This window comes from Phodopus roborovskii, unplaced genomic scaffold, assembly GCF_943737965.1.
Source record: "Phodopus roborovskii unplaced genomic scaffold, PHOROB, whole genome shotgun sequence".
NCBI lineage: Eukaryota > Metazoa > Chordata > Mammalia > Rodentia > Cricetidae > Phodopus > Phodopus roborovskii.
Window position 1 is genome coordinate 17,229,591 of NW_026126448.1, and position 13,874 is coordinate 17,243,464.

Here is a 13,874-nt window from a genome sequence, read left to right on the forward strand (position 1 = left end):
AACCTTTTGACACCTGGGGTAGAAACTGACACATTGATAAACAGGAAATAATTACCAACAGATCCTCTACACTTTACAGGAACAATGCATATATATATATCTCACGTGTATCAAATAGCTGAGTGTTTACCAAGTTTCTGTACATTTCTGAACAGCTTTGTCTAGAATACACACACACACAGGACAAAATAAGAACTTAGCATGGTGGCATTTGCCTGTAATCTAGAACTTGGCATGGTAATCTCCTTCCTTTCTGGAGATGGAGGCAGAACTTCAAGTTGGAGGCCAGTCTGGGTTTCACAGAAAGATTCCGTCTCAAAAACACTTCTAATGGGGCTGGAAAGATGGCTCAGCAGTAAAGAGCACTGGTTGCTCTTACAGAGGACATGAGTTCAATTCCCAGCATCCAAAAAGCAGCTCACAGCTGTCTATAACTCCAGTTCTAGGGAATCTGACACCCTTGTACAAACATACATACAGGCAAAATATCAATGCATGTAAAATAAGAAAAATAAATCAATAAAAAAATGTTTAAAAAAAAAAACAACCCAAAATGTAAAAAGCAGACTGTCCAATTATGTTGCTACTTTCCCAGCAGCACTGGCTAATGCAGGTGACAATTTATCATTGTTGCTCTTGTGCCCTTACTCCTAGGGAGTCAATCTAAGATTAGGTTCATAAATGGCATTTAAAGAATGCCGTCTCTCCATTATCTACCCACATCCATCCAATCTTCATGCCAGCTTCTTGGAGCAACAATTTCTGGAGAAGTTGGGCTAAGAACCACCACCAATTTCAATTAATTGAATCTGATTTCTCCTATCTTCAAAGGGAGAACTGCCTTGGAATAGCATGGTTTTCTCCTTGGTCAGTGCTAGCTCAAGGGAAGGACACAGGGGCCAACCAGGGAGCCATGAAAGGAACACAGGGAACTGTGTGCCTGATGGTGCTGCGTGGTCTTCCCCTCTGCAAGAGCCAAAGCACAGTGATGGCTTAGGCTACAGACATGCACTGTACATAGCTGCAAATTCCCATCAATCTTGGCATTTCTTAACTGTGGGAACGCCTTCCTCAACACTGTAATTTACCCTCAAAAGAGCAGGGAGCAAGCACCTCCTTCCCAGAATCATGCTCTACTAAACGCTGCCACCCTCCCATATCCTACTAAACGACCTACGCAGAGGAAGGCAAAGAACCCTCCTCCGAAGCCCGAAACAGACGGCCACAGTACATATGCCACTGACAAGAACTTTTATTTCTTTTTAATGACATTAAACACAACTGCTACAAGGGGAAAAACATGATAAAAAAAAAAAAAAAAAAGGCACCAAACTTAAGTTTCATAATTGATCCTGACAACAATGCAAGTAAATCAGAGCCCATATTAGATGCAAAACTATTGGTTATCTCAGGCTCCTTACTTACAAATAAACTATTTAAACAGCAAATTTTTACTTTGCTTTGCCAAGACCCCTGTTATCATGGACAATAAAAGCTAAGTACAGTTAAATGTACATAAACCCTCACTCAAATTTAAAAATACAGCAAAAATTTAATCTGCAATATAAGACTTAGAGGCCAATACCAAAAATAAGATAAGAGATATGCAGCTCTGAAGAGATTAAAACTCTAGATTTTGCCCATTACCATCTTTATGGCTAACATGCCAGATAACGAGTTTTCTTTGGCTTTGTTTTTCTCCTTAAAGAATACCATGTTAACCATCAGAGAACAGCTCTCTCCTCCCCCAGTCCAACAGATTTAATTAGGCTGCTAACGCTTTAGAAAAACAGAATTATCTGAGCTAGAGGAAATGTGATTGTCACATTTTCTAGTTAACCTGTCACTCATATGATTTGGCAAAGGCTCCCATTATACATTCAGCCTTCAACCCCCAGTACCAGGAGAGCAAGAGCATCTCAGATTTCTGCCTAAGCAAATGCTGTCCTTCACTCCCTGTGTTATCTGTGGGGGAACTACTAGCCAGCATGCTAACTGCTCCAGCTAGATTAAATTTTAACTTTGTCTTGGTCCCAAAGGTAGATTATTTGGCATATCTCATCCTATCAGGCTAATTTACAGCATCTCAGACAAGTAACCAATGAAGTAAATGATAATTATGGCAACTCAGAGAAGAGACTAGATTACTTACTGCCTCTGAAGGTCTAATCACAGGATCTAAACCAAAGAATTAAGGAATAGAAAATCCTTGCTAGGGGAAAAAAGGTCAAAAGCTGGCCATTGGTGGGACATGCCTTTGAGCCCAGTACTCAAGGCAGAAGCAGGCAGATATCTGAGTTAAAAGTCAGCCTGGTCTACAGTGAGTACTAGGACAGCCAGACTACACAGAGAAACCTGTCTTGGGGGGTGGGGAGAAAATTCTTGTTGGGCATAGTGATACACACCTGTAATCCCAGTACTAAAGAGGTGGGGCAAGAAGATCAGAAGTTCAAGACCATCTTGGGCTAAATATTGCATTGAAGGCCAACCTAGGCTACACAGGAGATTTAAAAAACAAGACAAAACAAAACAAAACAAAAAAAAAAAACAGAAACAAAAAACAAAACAAAAACAACAACAAAAAACAAAAACAAAAAAAAAACAGAAAAAAAGAAAACCCTTGACTGGATAAAACCAACAAACATTTAGGAATATTTATTCAAATCCTCTGAAGGCTTGGGGGGGGGGGGAAATCAAGATTTTCCTAAATCAGTCATTTTTTTTTTTTTTTAGCCAAACAGTAGTGAGGAACACTTTTAATCCCAGCACTTGAGAGTCAGAGGCAGGCAGATCTCTGAGTGAGGCCAGTCTGGTCTACAGAGCAAGTTCTAGGACAGCCAGGGCTACACAGAGAAACACTATCTTGAAACCCCTCCCCTCCAAAAAAAGAATCACTTTTCTAAGTGAGAGAATATTTAGGATGGGTTACCCACTCAAAAAATGAGAAAGAAAACCAGACAGAGGCTACACAACTATTAATAACATTCACAGAATGAATGATAGCAGCATGAACTCCAAAAATGATGTCTAGGGCTGCCTGTAGACATCCATTAAGACAAACACACAAAGCCTATGAGCTTTGGTTAGAACACCAAACATTACTCAAGAGTAGGTAATGTTGTGATGCACAGGCTCAATCCTAATTTCTCCAGACGTTCTTGAGCACTAATGAGAAACGATGGGGACTAATCAAATGCTAACATACAGGGTGTAAAGGTACCTGTAGTCAACTAGAGAGAAAAACAGTGCCTCTCCAAAGGTTTCCACAGGAAGGAGGCTCCTAGAATAACACCAACACATAAACTTGGGGTTTTGCACATGAAACTGAAGATTCCCAGACATCTCAATGGCACTGACTCATCATCACCAAGGCAAGATTCTGGCGGAAGTTCTTCAGTAAACAGAGGGCATTCTGAAAGGTATGTTTACACCTAACAGAATATAAGAACATCTCCTGTAAAAACTCCAGGAGCAGAGTGGTCACTGGGAATGGGAGAACCCTTGAAGGGACCAAGAAATCAACCAGTCACAAAACCATGGAATATTCAACAAGGGTTAGTCAGCTATCTTCTGTCAGTTAAGTGTGTTAAGGTTTACAAACACTGTGAGCAAGATATAGTTAACAGAGAAGGAAAACAGCCAATAGTTAAAAAAAAAAAAAAATAAAAAAAAATAAAGGTAGCTAGTAGGCACAGAAAGGAGAAGATTTACATTTTTAACCTATCCTTTCAGCAGGACTTTTCTCCTACTCCATCTTATTTTAAATGCCCCAAATTGCCAACCTTAAAATACTGACAAGTACTCAAGAGACTTAAAAAGAGGAGTTGTTAAAAGTGACTTCTACCCATGAATGAGTTATCAACAGTAACACTGGCTTGTAGCCTGCAAAATAATCCCTTCCTTACAGTAAATGGAAGGTGATTTACTTGGGGCACTACAAGTAGTCTACTGCCTGTTCTTAGAGCTGGTATTTATGAAGACAGGAAGTTCTGGCTTACTGCAGGCCTTCAAAGAGAAGCTACCTTCATTTTAAATTAAAAAGAAAAAAGGAAAGGAGAATAGGATGGAAGGAGTGAGGGGGGAGAGGGAGGGAGGGAGGGAGGGAGGGAGGGAGGGAGGGAGGGAGGGAGGGAAAAATACTACTTAATATTGCTGAAACATGTATAGACAGACACACAAATCAGGAGGATCCTCATAAAAAAAACTCAAGACAGTAATGGGCATTTCCAAAAGGTGACAAATTCTTTAAATAAAAAAATCTTGTGAAAAATAAAACTCAAAATATACAAACAAAAATAGCAGAGGAAAATTAAGATGCTGCTATGGACTGAACCCTGGGAAGGGACTGTCACTGTGGATGAGATGAAACATATGGACTGTAGGAGAAGTCTGGGAGACGCTGGAAACGATGGTGACTCCGCTTGTTTCTGTCGACCCACTGACTCAGACTGTATCTTTGTAGAGGTTTCTGTCGGAACCGGGCATAATTTCTATTGAGAAGAGAGTAAAAACAGGAAGAATTTTCCGTTGAAATGGTCATTTGGATACAAAACAGCTACCATAATTAATTTTTTTGTTTGTTAGATCTTGTTTTTCAAGACAGGGTTTTTCTGTGTAGCAGCCCTGGCTGTCCTGGAACTCGCTTTGTAGATCAGGCTGGCCTATGGTCTACAAAGGCAGAGACCCACCTGCTTCTGCCTCCCAAGTGCTGGGATTAAAGGCATGTGATACTATGCCTGGCTGCTATCACAACTATTTTTAAAGATATTTTTACTTCTAGAAATCAGATTATATATGTTGTTGTTTATTTATTTGAGATGGGGGGGGGTCTCTCTACATATCTACATAGCCCTAGCTTTCCTGGAACTTACTATATAGACCAGGCTGGCCTCAAACTCAAGAGATTTACCTGATTCTGCCTCCTGAGTATGAGAGTATTTGCCACTATGCAGGGCTAATATTATATTTTGATGTTACAATTTTAGAAATTCTAAACTATTTAATTGTACGTTGAAAGCCATATCATAAATGCTATTTCCTTACAACTCTCAAAGTCACCCCATTCTTACACAGGTATTGTTAGTAAGTGCCACATATACCATGTTCTAAGGAAAACCAATGTGCAATGTTTAAAAGCCAGGCATTGTGGCGAATGCCTGTAATCCTCAGCAATGTGAGGTCAAGGCTTTCTCAGCTACATGAGTTAGAGGCCAGTTTGAGCTACATAAGGCCCTGCCTCAAAAAAAACCAAAATAGTTTCCTTCTTCTAGAAGTGTTTAGAGCAGGAACTGTGTTTCATTGATTCATCAGACCTATGTCTCCTACAGGACTTCACTGTTACACAGATCAAGGTTGCTTAAACCACATCAGCTAGAATTAGATAAAAAAAGAATTCTCAGAGAAGGTAAGTCATCATGTGACTATCATATGGTGAGCTTAGAGACTGCACAACCAATAATACAGGCCACAGTAAGGTTTGAGAGTCACCTGCTCTGATTGTGGTTTCTGAGAAAGACCCTTAATAATGAGACTCAATTTCAAGTCCAAAACTGTTGCCAATAACCACTTGAGAATCTAGTCAAAGATACAGATCCTTAGCTAGGTGTGGTGGGATAACACATGCAATCCCAGCACTGGGGAGGACCAAAGCAAGGGTCAGCAAGATGGCCCAGTGGGTAAAAGCACCTGCAAGTAAACCTAACAAACCTGAATCTAATGCCCAAAACTCACACGAGGTAAGAGGGCTATCTTCTGACCTTCATGTGCATGATGTGGTAAGTATCCAGCTAGGCTTTGCAATAATAGTGACTCAAAAAAGGATTCTTAGACCCTTTCTCCCTGGAGTAAAGGCTGGAACATTACACAGGTAGTTGTGAGAAGCAGCCAAGGCTTTAAAAAATTTTTAACAGTACTTGACTTTTATCTATCACTATATGACACTATCTGCTGAATTCTTTGAACACCCCATCTAAGTTAATATTAGTGAATTCCTACTAGGAAAGTAATGACATTAACTTCTACACTAGTAAGGAAATTAAGCTTGAGGCTAAATAACTTTCCCAAGGCCACATAGAAGAGTAGGGAGAAAAGCCTAGATCTGACTCCAAAATGTATTTTAACAACTATGTTACACTACCCCCTCTTTTTTGAGGTAGGTGTGTGTGTGTGGTGTAGTGGAGATTACAACTGAGCTACCTACATTCCCATCCCCACACCGAGAACTGCTTATGTTTTATTTTGATTTATTTATTTATTTAGAGTGTCTTGCTACATATCCTGGAATTTGCTATGTACCCCAAGATAGCTTAGAATTTATGGCAATTATCCTGCTTCTGGCCCCAGAGTGCTGGGATTAAGTGCTGTGGTTCTGGTACAGAGGAAGCAGTAACGATAGTAGATGAGCCCAGCAAAGCACACAGGCATTCTTAGAGGACGGAGAATGGCTAGCTGGCTGGAAGCCAATGGAGAGAGGGAGAAAGAAGGGAACCTGACTTGTGCTTTAAAAGACTCTGGCTTCTAAGCAAGTAGTGACAGGGTATATAGGAGACTCTATATGATTTCCTGATGTCCTAATATGGAATGTGAGAGAAACATATTATAGTAACACTAAGGCTTAAATGTTTTTTGTTTTTTACTTTTTAAAAGACAGTGTCTCACTACGTAGACCTGGCTGGCCTGGAATTATGTAGACTGGGGTGGTCTTGAATTCACAGAGATTCACCTGTCTTTGTTTCCCAAGTGCTAGGAATAAAGGTGTGTGCACCACCATGCCTGCCCTAAGGTTTTTGAGTCACTAAGTTAAAACTGCACTGCATCAAGAATACAGATTTTTTTTTAAAGCATTTGTTTTGTGTGTGTGTGCGCGTGTGAATATATGTATAGGTACTTGTGTGCCATAGCTCATGTGTGAAAACCAGAGGGCAATTTGCAGGAGTCTTTCTACCATGTGAGTTCTGGGGATGAACACAAGTTGATAGGCTTGGCATCAATTGCCTGTACTCACTGGGCAATCTTGCCAGCTGAAGAATCCAGATTTTAGTTTACATGTGATAGTACATGCCCATAATGTTGCCACCCAGGAAGTCGAAGCAGAAGGATCATGATTTTGAAGCTAGCCTGACTACATAAGGAGACCTTATGGCAAAACATGCAAATACACACTCAGTTTTTGTTTTTGAGACAGACTCAGTATGAAACCCTGGCTGGCCTAGAACATGTTATGTAACTTGCTTTGTAGACCAGACTGGCCTCAAACTCAGAGATCCACTGGCCTCTGCCTCCAAGTGCTGTGATTAAAGATATGTGCTACCCTGCCCAGGCTAGCACTCCAGATACTGAAGCTGGGTATGGCAATGCATGACTACATAATGAATAAGATGTGGGAGGCTGAGGTTGGCCTGAGTAACAAGACCTTGTAATGTTGAAGGAAGAAGAGGATGAAAAGATGAGGAAGAGGTGGTGATTCTGACTTTGGGGCCAACAAGATGGCTCAGAGAGCAAAAGCACTTTCTGCAGAAACCCTACAACTTGAGTCCAACCCCTAGACTCATGTAAAGGTGGCAGGAGAGAACTGACTTCTCTACACATGTACCACAAATGCAGGTGTTCCCCCTATACACATCACATGCACACAATTACAAATTAAAAAAAAAAAACAAAACAAAACAGATTTTTTTTTAGAACCAGAAAATTTACTGATAACCATAAAATTGAGGTAATTGATCATAATAGAGCTAGTTAGTTGAACATTGTGCGTCTACTATTAAAACTTGAACTTTGGTCCAATTCTTAGTTCATTCTAATGCTGTTTCTCTTTCTGGAAATAAACAACTCCTCATAGTTCCCTCGCAACCAAACTCTAGCCTCTTCTCCTTTAGGAGGAAGGAGACACACTTACCGTGTAGTAAGATCTGAAGGATGCTGCCAGTCTGGGTTCTGCATATGAACTTGATCCATCAGGGCATCCAGCTCTCCCAAGGTACCTGTGATAGAGGGAGGAGGGCTTAGAAGGCAGTTGAGTGTACAATGCTTGCTTCCATCACAGCAAAGCACATACTTCAGGGGAAAAGAAAAAGGCATTGACCTTATGATAATCGCTGTGATTATCACAAGCAATTAGCACAAAAAGTATAAGCCAGACTCAGGCACTGCTTTTGGATGATGACAGGGAAACAAAAAATGGCAATGATCATTCCTTTAACACTTAACTTATAGATGTGACATGCTTCACAGGTACCTAGGATTGTGGCAGTGAACAAGGCATCATGTCTGTCCCTGCCCTCACTTAATGTGGGAGATAAGTGGTTTTGAAGTGTAATAAGGAGATATGCCAGTAGTTACTGGGGTGTGGAACCAGTCAGGGATGGAAGGATACATAGAAATTAGTGAGGTAACAGGTTGTAGGTTTGTTTTAAGAAAAGTAGCTAATATAAAGGCTCAGAGACAAAGAATAGTAAAATACACCAAAGAAAAACTAGGTGTTTAGAATAGATGGAGACAAGCACTCTTTGCAAACAAGAAAAACTGTTAAAGATGATTCCCACAATCTTTGAGAACTTAACTAACAATGTACTACATACTTCATGTTATCTTATTAAAAAACAAAAAACATATGCCAGGCATGGTGGTGTAGTTGGGAGGCAGAATCAGGCAGATCTCGGTGAGTTTGTGGCCAGTCTGGCCTACAGACTTGAGTTTCAGGACAGCCAAGTCAACACATAGAAACCCTGTCAAGGGAAAAAAATCACCTATGTTCAGAACTATTCTAACTTGTCTTAGTGTCCTGTTGCTGTGAAGAGACACCATGACCAAGGCAACTAACTCCTATAAAGGAAAGCATTTAACTGAAGGCTTGTTTAGTTTTAGAGGATTGATCCCAGATCATCATGGCAGGAAGCAGATAGGTATAGTGCTAGAATAGTAGGTAGTAGCTTAACATCATGATTATAGGCAGCAGGCACAGAGACTGGGTCTGGCCAGGGCTTTTGAAAACTCAAAGCCCACCTTTAGTAACACTCTATCCAACAAGGCCACACCTCCCTACCATTCCAAAACAGCTATACTAACTGATAGGGGGACCAACCATTCAAACATATGAGCTTATGGGGCCTTCTTATTTAAACTACCACATAACTGTACAGAACATCACTGAAATATAATTTTGCTGTGTGGGTTATTTGCAAATTCTTCTTAATAAGATTTTATTAAAAAATCACATATGGAGGTAAATGTTTTTAATATCATTTGAAATATGAAAAATTACAAGAAGCAAACTTGTCATAACTATTTAATAAACCAGAATTCAAATTGTTCTTATGTGATACCATGTTCTTGTCACTATATGAAATGCTTTTTTAAAACAATTTGTTTTGCTGGGCAGTGGTGGCACATGCCTTTAATCCCAGCACTTGGGAGGCAGAGGCAGATGGATCTCTGTGAGTTCCAGGCCAGCCTGATCTACAGATCAGTTCCAGGACAGCCAGGATTCCATAAAGAAACCCCGTCTCAAAAAGAAAAAAGTTTTAGTATTGTATTTATGTGCATGTATGTATATGAAGTACAGGCATGCCTGGTATCCACAGAGGTCAGAAGCACTGGCTTCCCTCAAACTGGAGTAATGGATGGTTGCTAACTAAAATGAGTACTAGAAACGAGGCCCAGGTCCTCTGTCAGAACAATTAAGTCCTAGTTGTAACGGGGCAGAGGTTCCTGTATCTTGTCTCAGCTGTAGTCATCTGTGGTTTAACCTGAAACTGACTGCTTCCTATTTTATCCCCAACCCCCAGCTGTAAAAGTAGCCAACCCTGTTCTAGAAACTCAGGGTTCAAATGTCCCAGCTAATTGCATGCTTTGGCTTCTGTTAAACTGCTTGCTTGCTTTACTTCCAGTAACAGTAACAACAGCAGCAACAACAACCATACCCTGAAACTTGGGGCTGGAGAGATTGCTCAGCAACTGTTGTTCTTGCAGAGGACCTGGGTTTGGTTCTCAGTACCCATATGGCTAACAGCTATTTGTCACTCCAGTTCCAAAGGATCTAACACCCCCTTATGGTTTCCACAGGCACCAGGCATACATGTGGTACAGACATATCTGCAGGCAAAATACTCATGTATATAAAATAAAAATATATCTGCTATGGAGGTGCACACCTTTAATCCCAGCACTTGGGAGACAGGCAGGTAGATCTATGTGAGTTCAAGGCCAGCCTGGTCTATAGAACCAGTGCCAGAACAGGCTCCAAAGCTACACAGAAAAAACCCTGACTAAAAAAAAAAAACAAAACAAAAACAAACAAAAAACCCAAACTACTGTTAGGAAACAATTTTTGTTTTCTTTTGTTATTTATCGTATTAGTTGTTTGTTCTGATTGTCTTTTCTTTCTTTCTTCTTTTGTTTTTTGTTTTGGTGAGGATTTTTTTTTTTTAAATAAAGAATATGAAGTTATGTGGGTAGGGAATTGGGGAAAGTAAACTGATCAAAATATACTGTGTAGAAAAAAAAAACAAAATTCTTTATTTTTATAAGCGCACACACACACACTTCTACATCTTTAATCATTCCCTAGAACAAGGTAATAAACAAAAACTGAAGCTAAGGTGAATCCTGTTCATTTCTGAGACAGCAATGAGATTTTTCTCCTAGTTTTTAAACATTCCTATAATGAGTTATATAAACCTAAATAGAAAACTCAACTTTAATAGGTTTTGAGGAATAGTCTCCATCTTTGTGAAAAGTTGAACATTACTAATTATATCCAATCATCTTTAGGAAGGAAAAACTATTTACTGAACCAGGATTACTGTTTTTGTTGTTCATTAGTTTGAGACAGGGCCTTTCTATGTAGCCCAGCTGACCTATAACTCCCTATGCAGACCAGACTGGCCTCAAAGGTCTGCCTGTCTCCACAGTGCTGGGATCAAAAGTGTGTGTTACCATACTATACATAGATTGGATTATGTTTTTAAAATACTGTGTGGGGGGCTAGAGAGATGGCTCAGTGGATAAAAGCACTGTCTTCTCTTCCAGAGGACCCGGGTTCAATTCCCCACACCTACATGGTAGCTTGCAACTGTTTGTAACTCCAGTTCTAGGGGATCTGACATCTTCACACCAGTGTAGACTAAATAAATTTTTAAAAAACATAAAAAAATCCTGTATGTGTAGATCTGAGCAACTGAGGCAGAGTGTGAGATGTCAGTGGCTGTGGGTTCTACAGGCAGTCCCAGCTATTTGACCACACGAAGATGGATTTTCTTGTGGTTTGTACCATGAACAAGACAGACTGGTGTTCCTTGGGACCTTTTTCCATCTCAGACTTGGAATTTGGGGTCAGTAGCCAACTGGCAGCATTGGGAGAAACCATAATGCAGAGTGGCATCACTTTGGGGACATTTATGACTAGGCATACAATGAGAATCAAGACAAAGACTGCCTGCTAAATTTATTTCCCATTCATATGGACACTTGTACTACAACAACAGAACAAAGCTTTTTCAAAGTGGGTGACAAGATGGCTCAGTAGGTCAGGACACCTGACAATATGCATGCCAACCTGAGTTTTGTCCTTAAAAGACAGAACCCACTCCAGCCAAGTCGTCTGATTCTCACACATGTATTACGGTGATACACAAAATGTAGACATGTTCATTTTATCTTACTTAAACCAGGACTAATGAACACTGGTTAAAAAAAAAAAAAAAAAAAAAAAAAAAAAAAAAGCCAGGTGTAGTTGTCATGCCCATGAGTAATCTAGTAATCTCAGTGCTGAGGAGGAAGAGGGGCAGATCACTAGGGTTCACTGGCTAGACAGACTAGTTTAATTCACAAGCTCCAGGTCAATGAGAGACCTTACAACAAAAAAACAAAGGTAGAGGTAGATGATTGCTGAAGAATGAAATCTAGGTTTTCCTCTGGGATACATGAGATACTTGCCTCATAAATAAGGCAACATCTATTACTCATTAGTAATTAGTAGCTTTTCTCCTTGAGACACTATGTAGCACTGGCTTGCATGGAACACATTGCATAGACCAGGCTAGCCATGAACTCAAAAGATATGCTTGCCTCTGCCTCCTAAGTACAGGGATTAAAGGCAAACGCCACCATGCCCAGCCTTACTAAGTGACTTTTAAAAGAAAAGCTATTGTCTGCCCTTTCTTTATACTTTTTCTAATTTATTGAGGCAGGATCTCATAGTAGTCCAGGTTTAGAACTACCTCAGGTTCCCCCCAAACTAGGATTATAGGCATGACTACCTGATCAATGCCGGGAAAATTCATTTTGTTTTAGGGATATACTTTTTGGGATTCTTCAAACACTCCATTGTAGGGAGCAAGTGAAGTCCTGAATGAAAATGTATTGTTGACATGGGCACAGCCATGTCAAGAACCAAAGCCTCAGAGCAATAGGACTGACAAAAATCTTCCTGGGGTGAGGCTCAAAGGGATGGCAAAGTCTTTCTGGGGTCCAAGTACCAATGTCGACAGTGTGTGCAGAAAATGTCCACTGTAGCTCTCCTCCCTCATGTTTATGGCCTGAAGATTGTTCCTCCTGGCTCAGCTGTATTCAACAACCTAACGTGGTCTCCCTATTCAGCTGCATTTAATAAACACGCTGAGTTGCTTCTCCCATCGGGAGGCCGGTCCACTTGAGCCCAGCTTTTCTATAAGCCTGTGCTTGTCATTTCCTCACCCTCTTTAGGTTAATCCCTGGAGCTGTGCAGAGAATCCCATCCATGTATCCTCTCTGCAGGTGACACATTTGTTCTCGCTGGCCTTTGTGTAAGACAATCCAGTTGTCCCAACCTCTTCCCCAAACAGACATGGAGATTTGGATTAGTTTCTGGCTTGCCTCCTATTTTAGATGTATGTATGCTCACAACACATACACACATAAACACAGTTAAGTGTAATAATAAAATTAGAAAAAATATATCGCCAAGGTGGGTGTGGTGGCACTTGCCTTTAGTCTGAGCACTTGGAAGGCAGAGGCAGGCAGGTCTTTATGAATTCCAGTCCAGTCTAGTTTATGTAGTGAGTTTCAGGACTGCCAGGGCTATGTAACAAGACTCTGAACCAATGCCCCTACCATTTTTTTTTTTTTTTTTTGGTAAGACACCACAATGCTCAGCTGGGAAGCTACTGGAGAAGCAGATGCAGAAGAATCACTCGAATCCAGATGTTTTAGGCCTGCCTGGTAATATGACAAAAACTATTAAAAAACAGAAATCAAGGCACAGAACTGTTAACTAATGTCATATACCAAGTGACAGACCCAGAGTTTCAACAACATAAAATATTATCAGAGTTGAGTTTCCTTAAAAGCAAGAATCCTAACTGGGTACAGTACGAATGCCTTTAATCCCAGCACTTGGGAAGCAAAGGCAGGCAGATCTCTGTGAGTTCAATACCAGCCTAGTCAACAGAGTTCCAGGATAGCCAGGGCTGTTAAACAGAGAAATGCTGTCTCAAAAGAAAAAAAGAAAGAATCCTATCAGTGTGTCTTACACATCCAAGTTATACCTAATACAGCACTGGGTAAAGAGGGCTCAATAATTTTGCTTCAGCTCATGCAATAAGGTATGTTAACTCTTATTAGCACTAAAAACTTATTCCTAGTAGGTGGTGGCACACACCTTCAGTGCCAGTGCTCAGAAGGCAGAGGCAGGCGGATCTCTGAACTTGAGGCCAGCCTGATCCACAGAGTGAGTTCCAGGATAGCTAGGGGTACACTGAAAAACTTTCAAAAAAAAAAAAAAAAAAAAAAAAAAAAAAAAAAAGGGAAAGGAAGAAAAACCCTGTTCCCAAGAGTAATCTTTATTATTAGTAAGACTTAATAATCTGGAGACTATAGTAGCTAACATTTACCAAGTA

At 40.3% G+C, this 13,874-nt stretch overlaps 1 protein-coding gene across 6 annotated transcripts in view; it reads right to left on the reverse strand.

Annotated features, from left to right (window-relative positions):
* Positions 1-4,128: 4,128 nt before the first annotated feature.
* Positions 4,129-13,874, reverse strand: part of S100pbp (S100P binding protein) — a 34,839-nt gene continuing 25,093 nt past the window's right edge. For 4 of the 6 annotated variants that reach the window (XM_051188898.1, XM_051188897.1, XM_051188899.1 and 1 more), the window contains 2 exons: positions 7,898-7,982; positions 4,129-4,490 (listed from right to left, as the gene is read on the reverse strand). In XM_051188898.1, the coding sequence (XP_051044855.1) occupies positions 4,206-4,490; positions 7,898-7,982 (370 nt within the window). In that variant the 3' untranslated portion in view covers positions 4,129-4,205. Of the gene's footprint in view, positions 4,491-7,897; positions 7,983-13,874 lie in introns of those variants that run through there. The other 2 variants (XM_051188901.1, XM_051188903.1) reach the window with 2 other exon arrangements.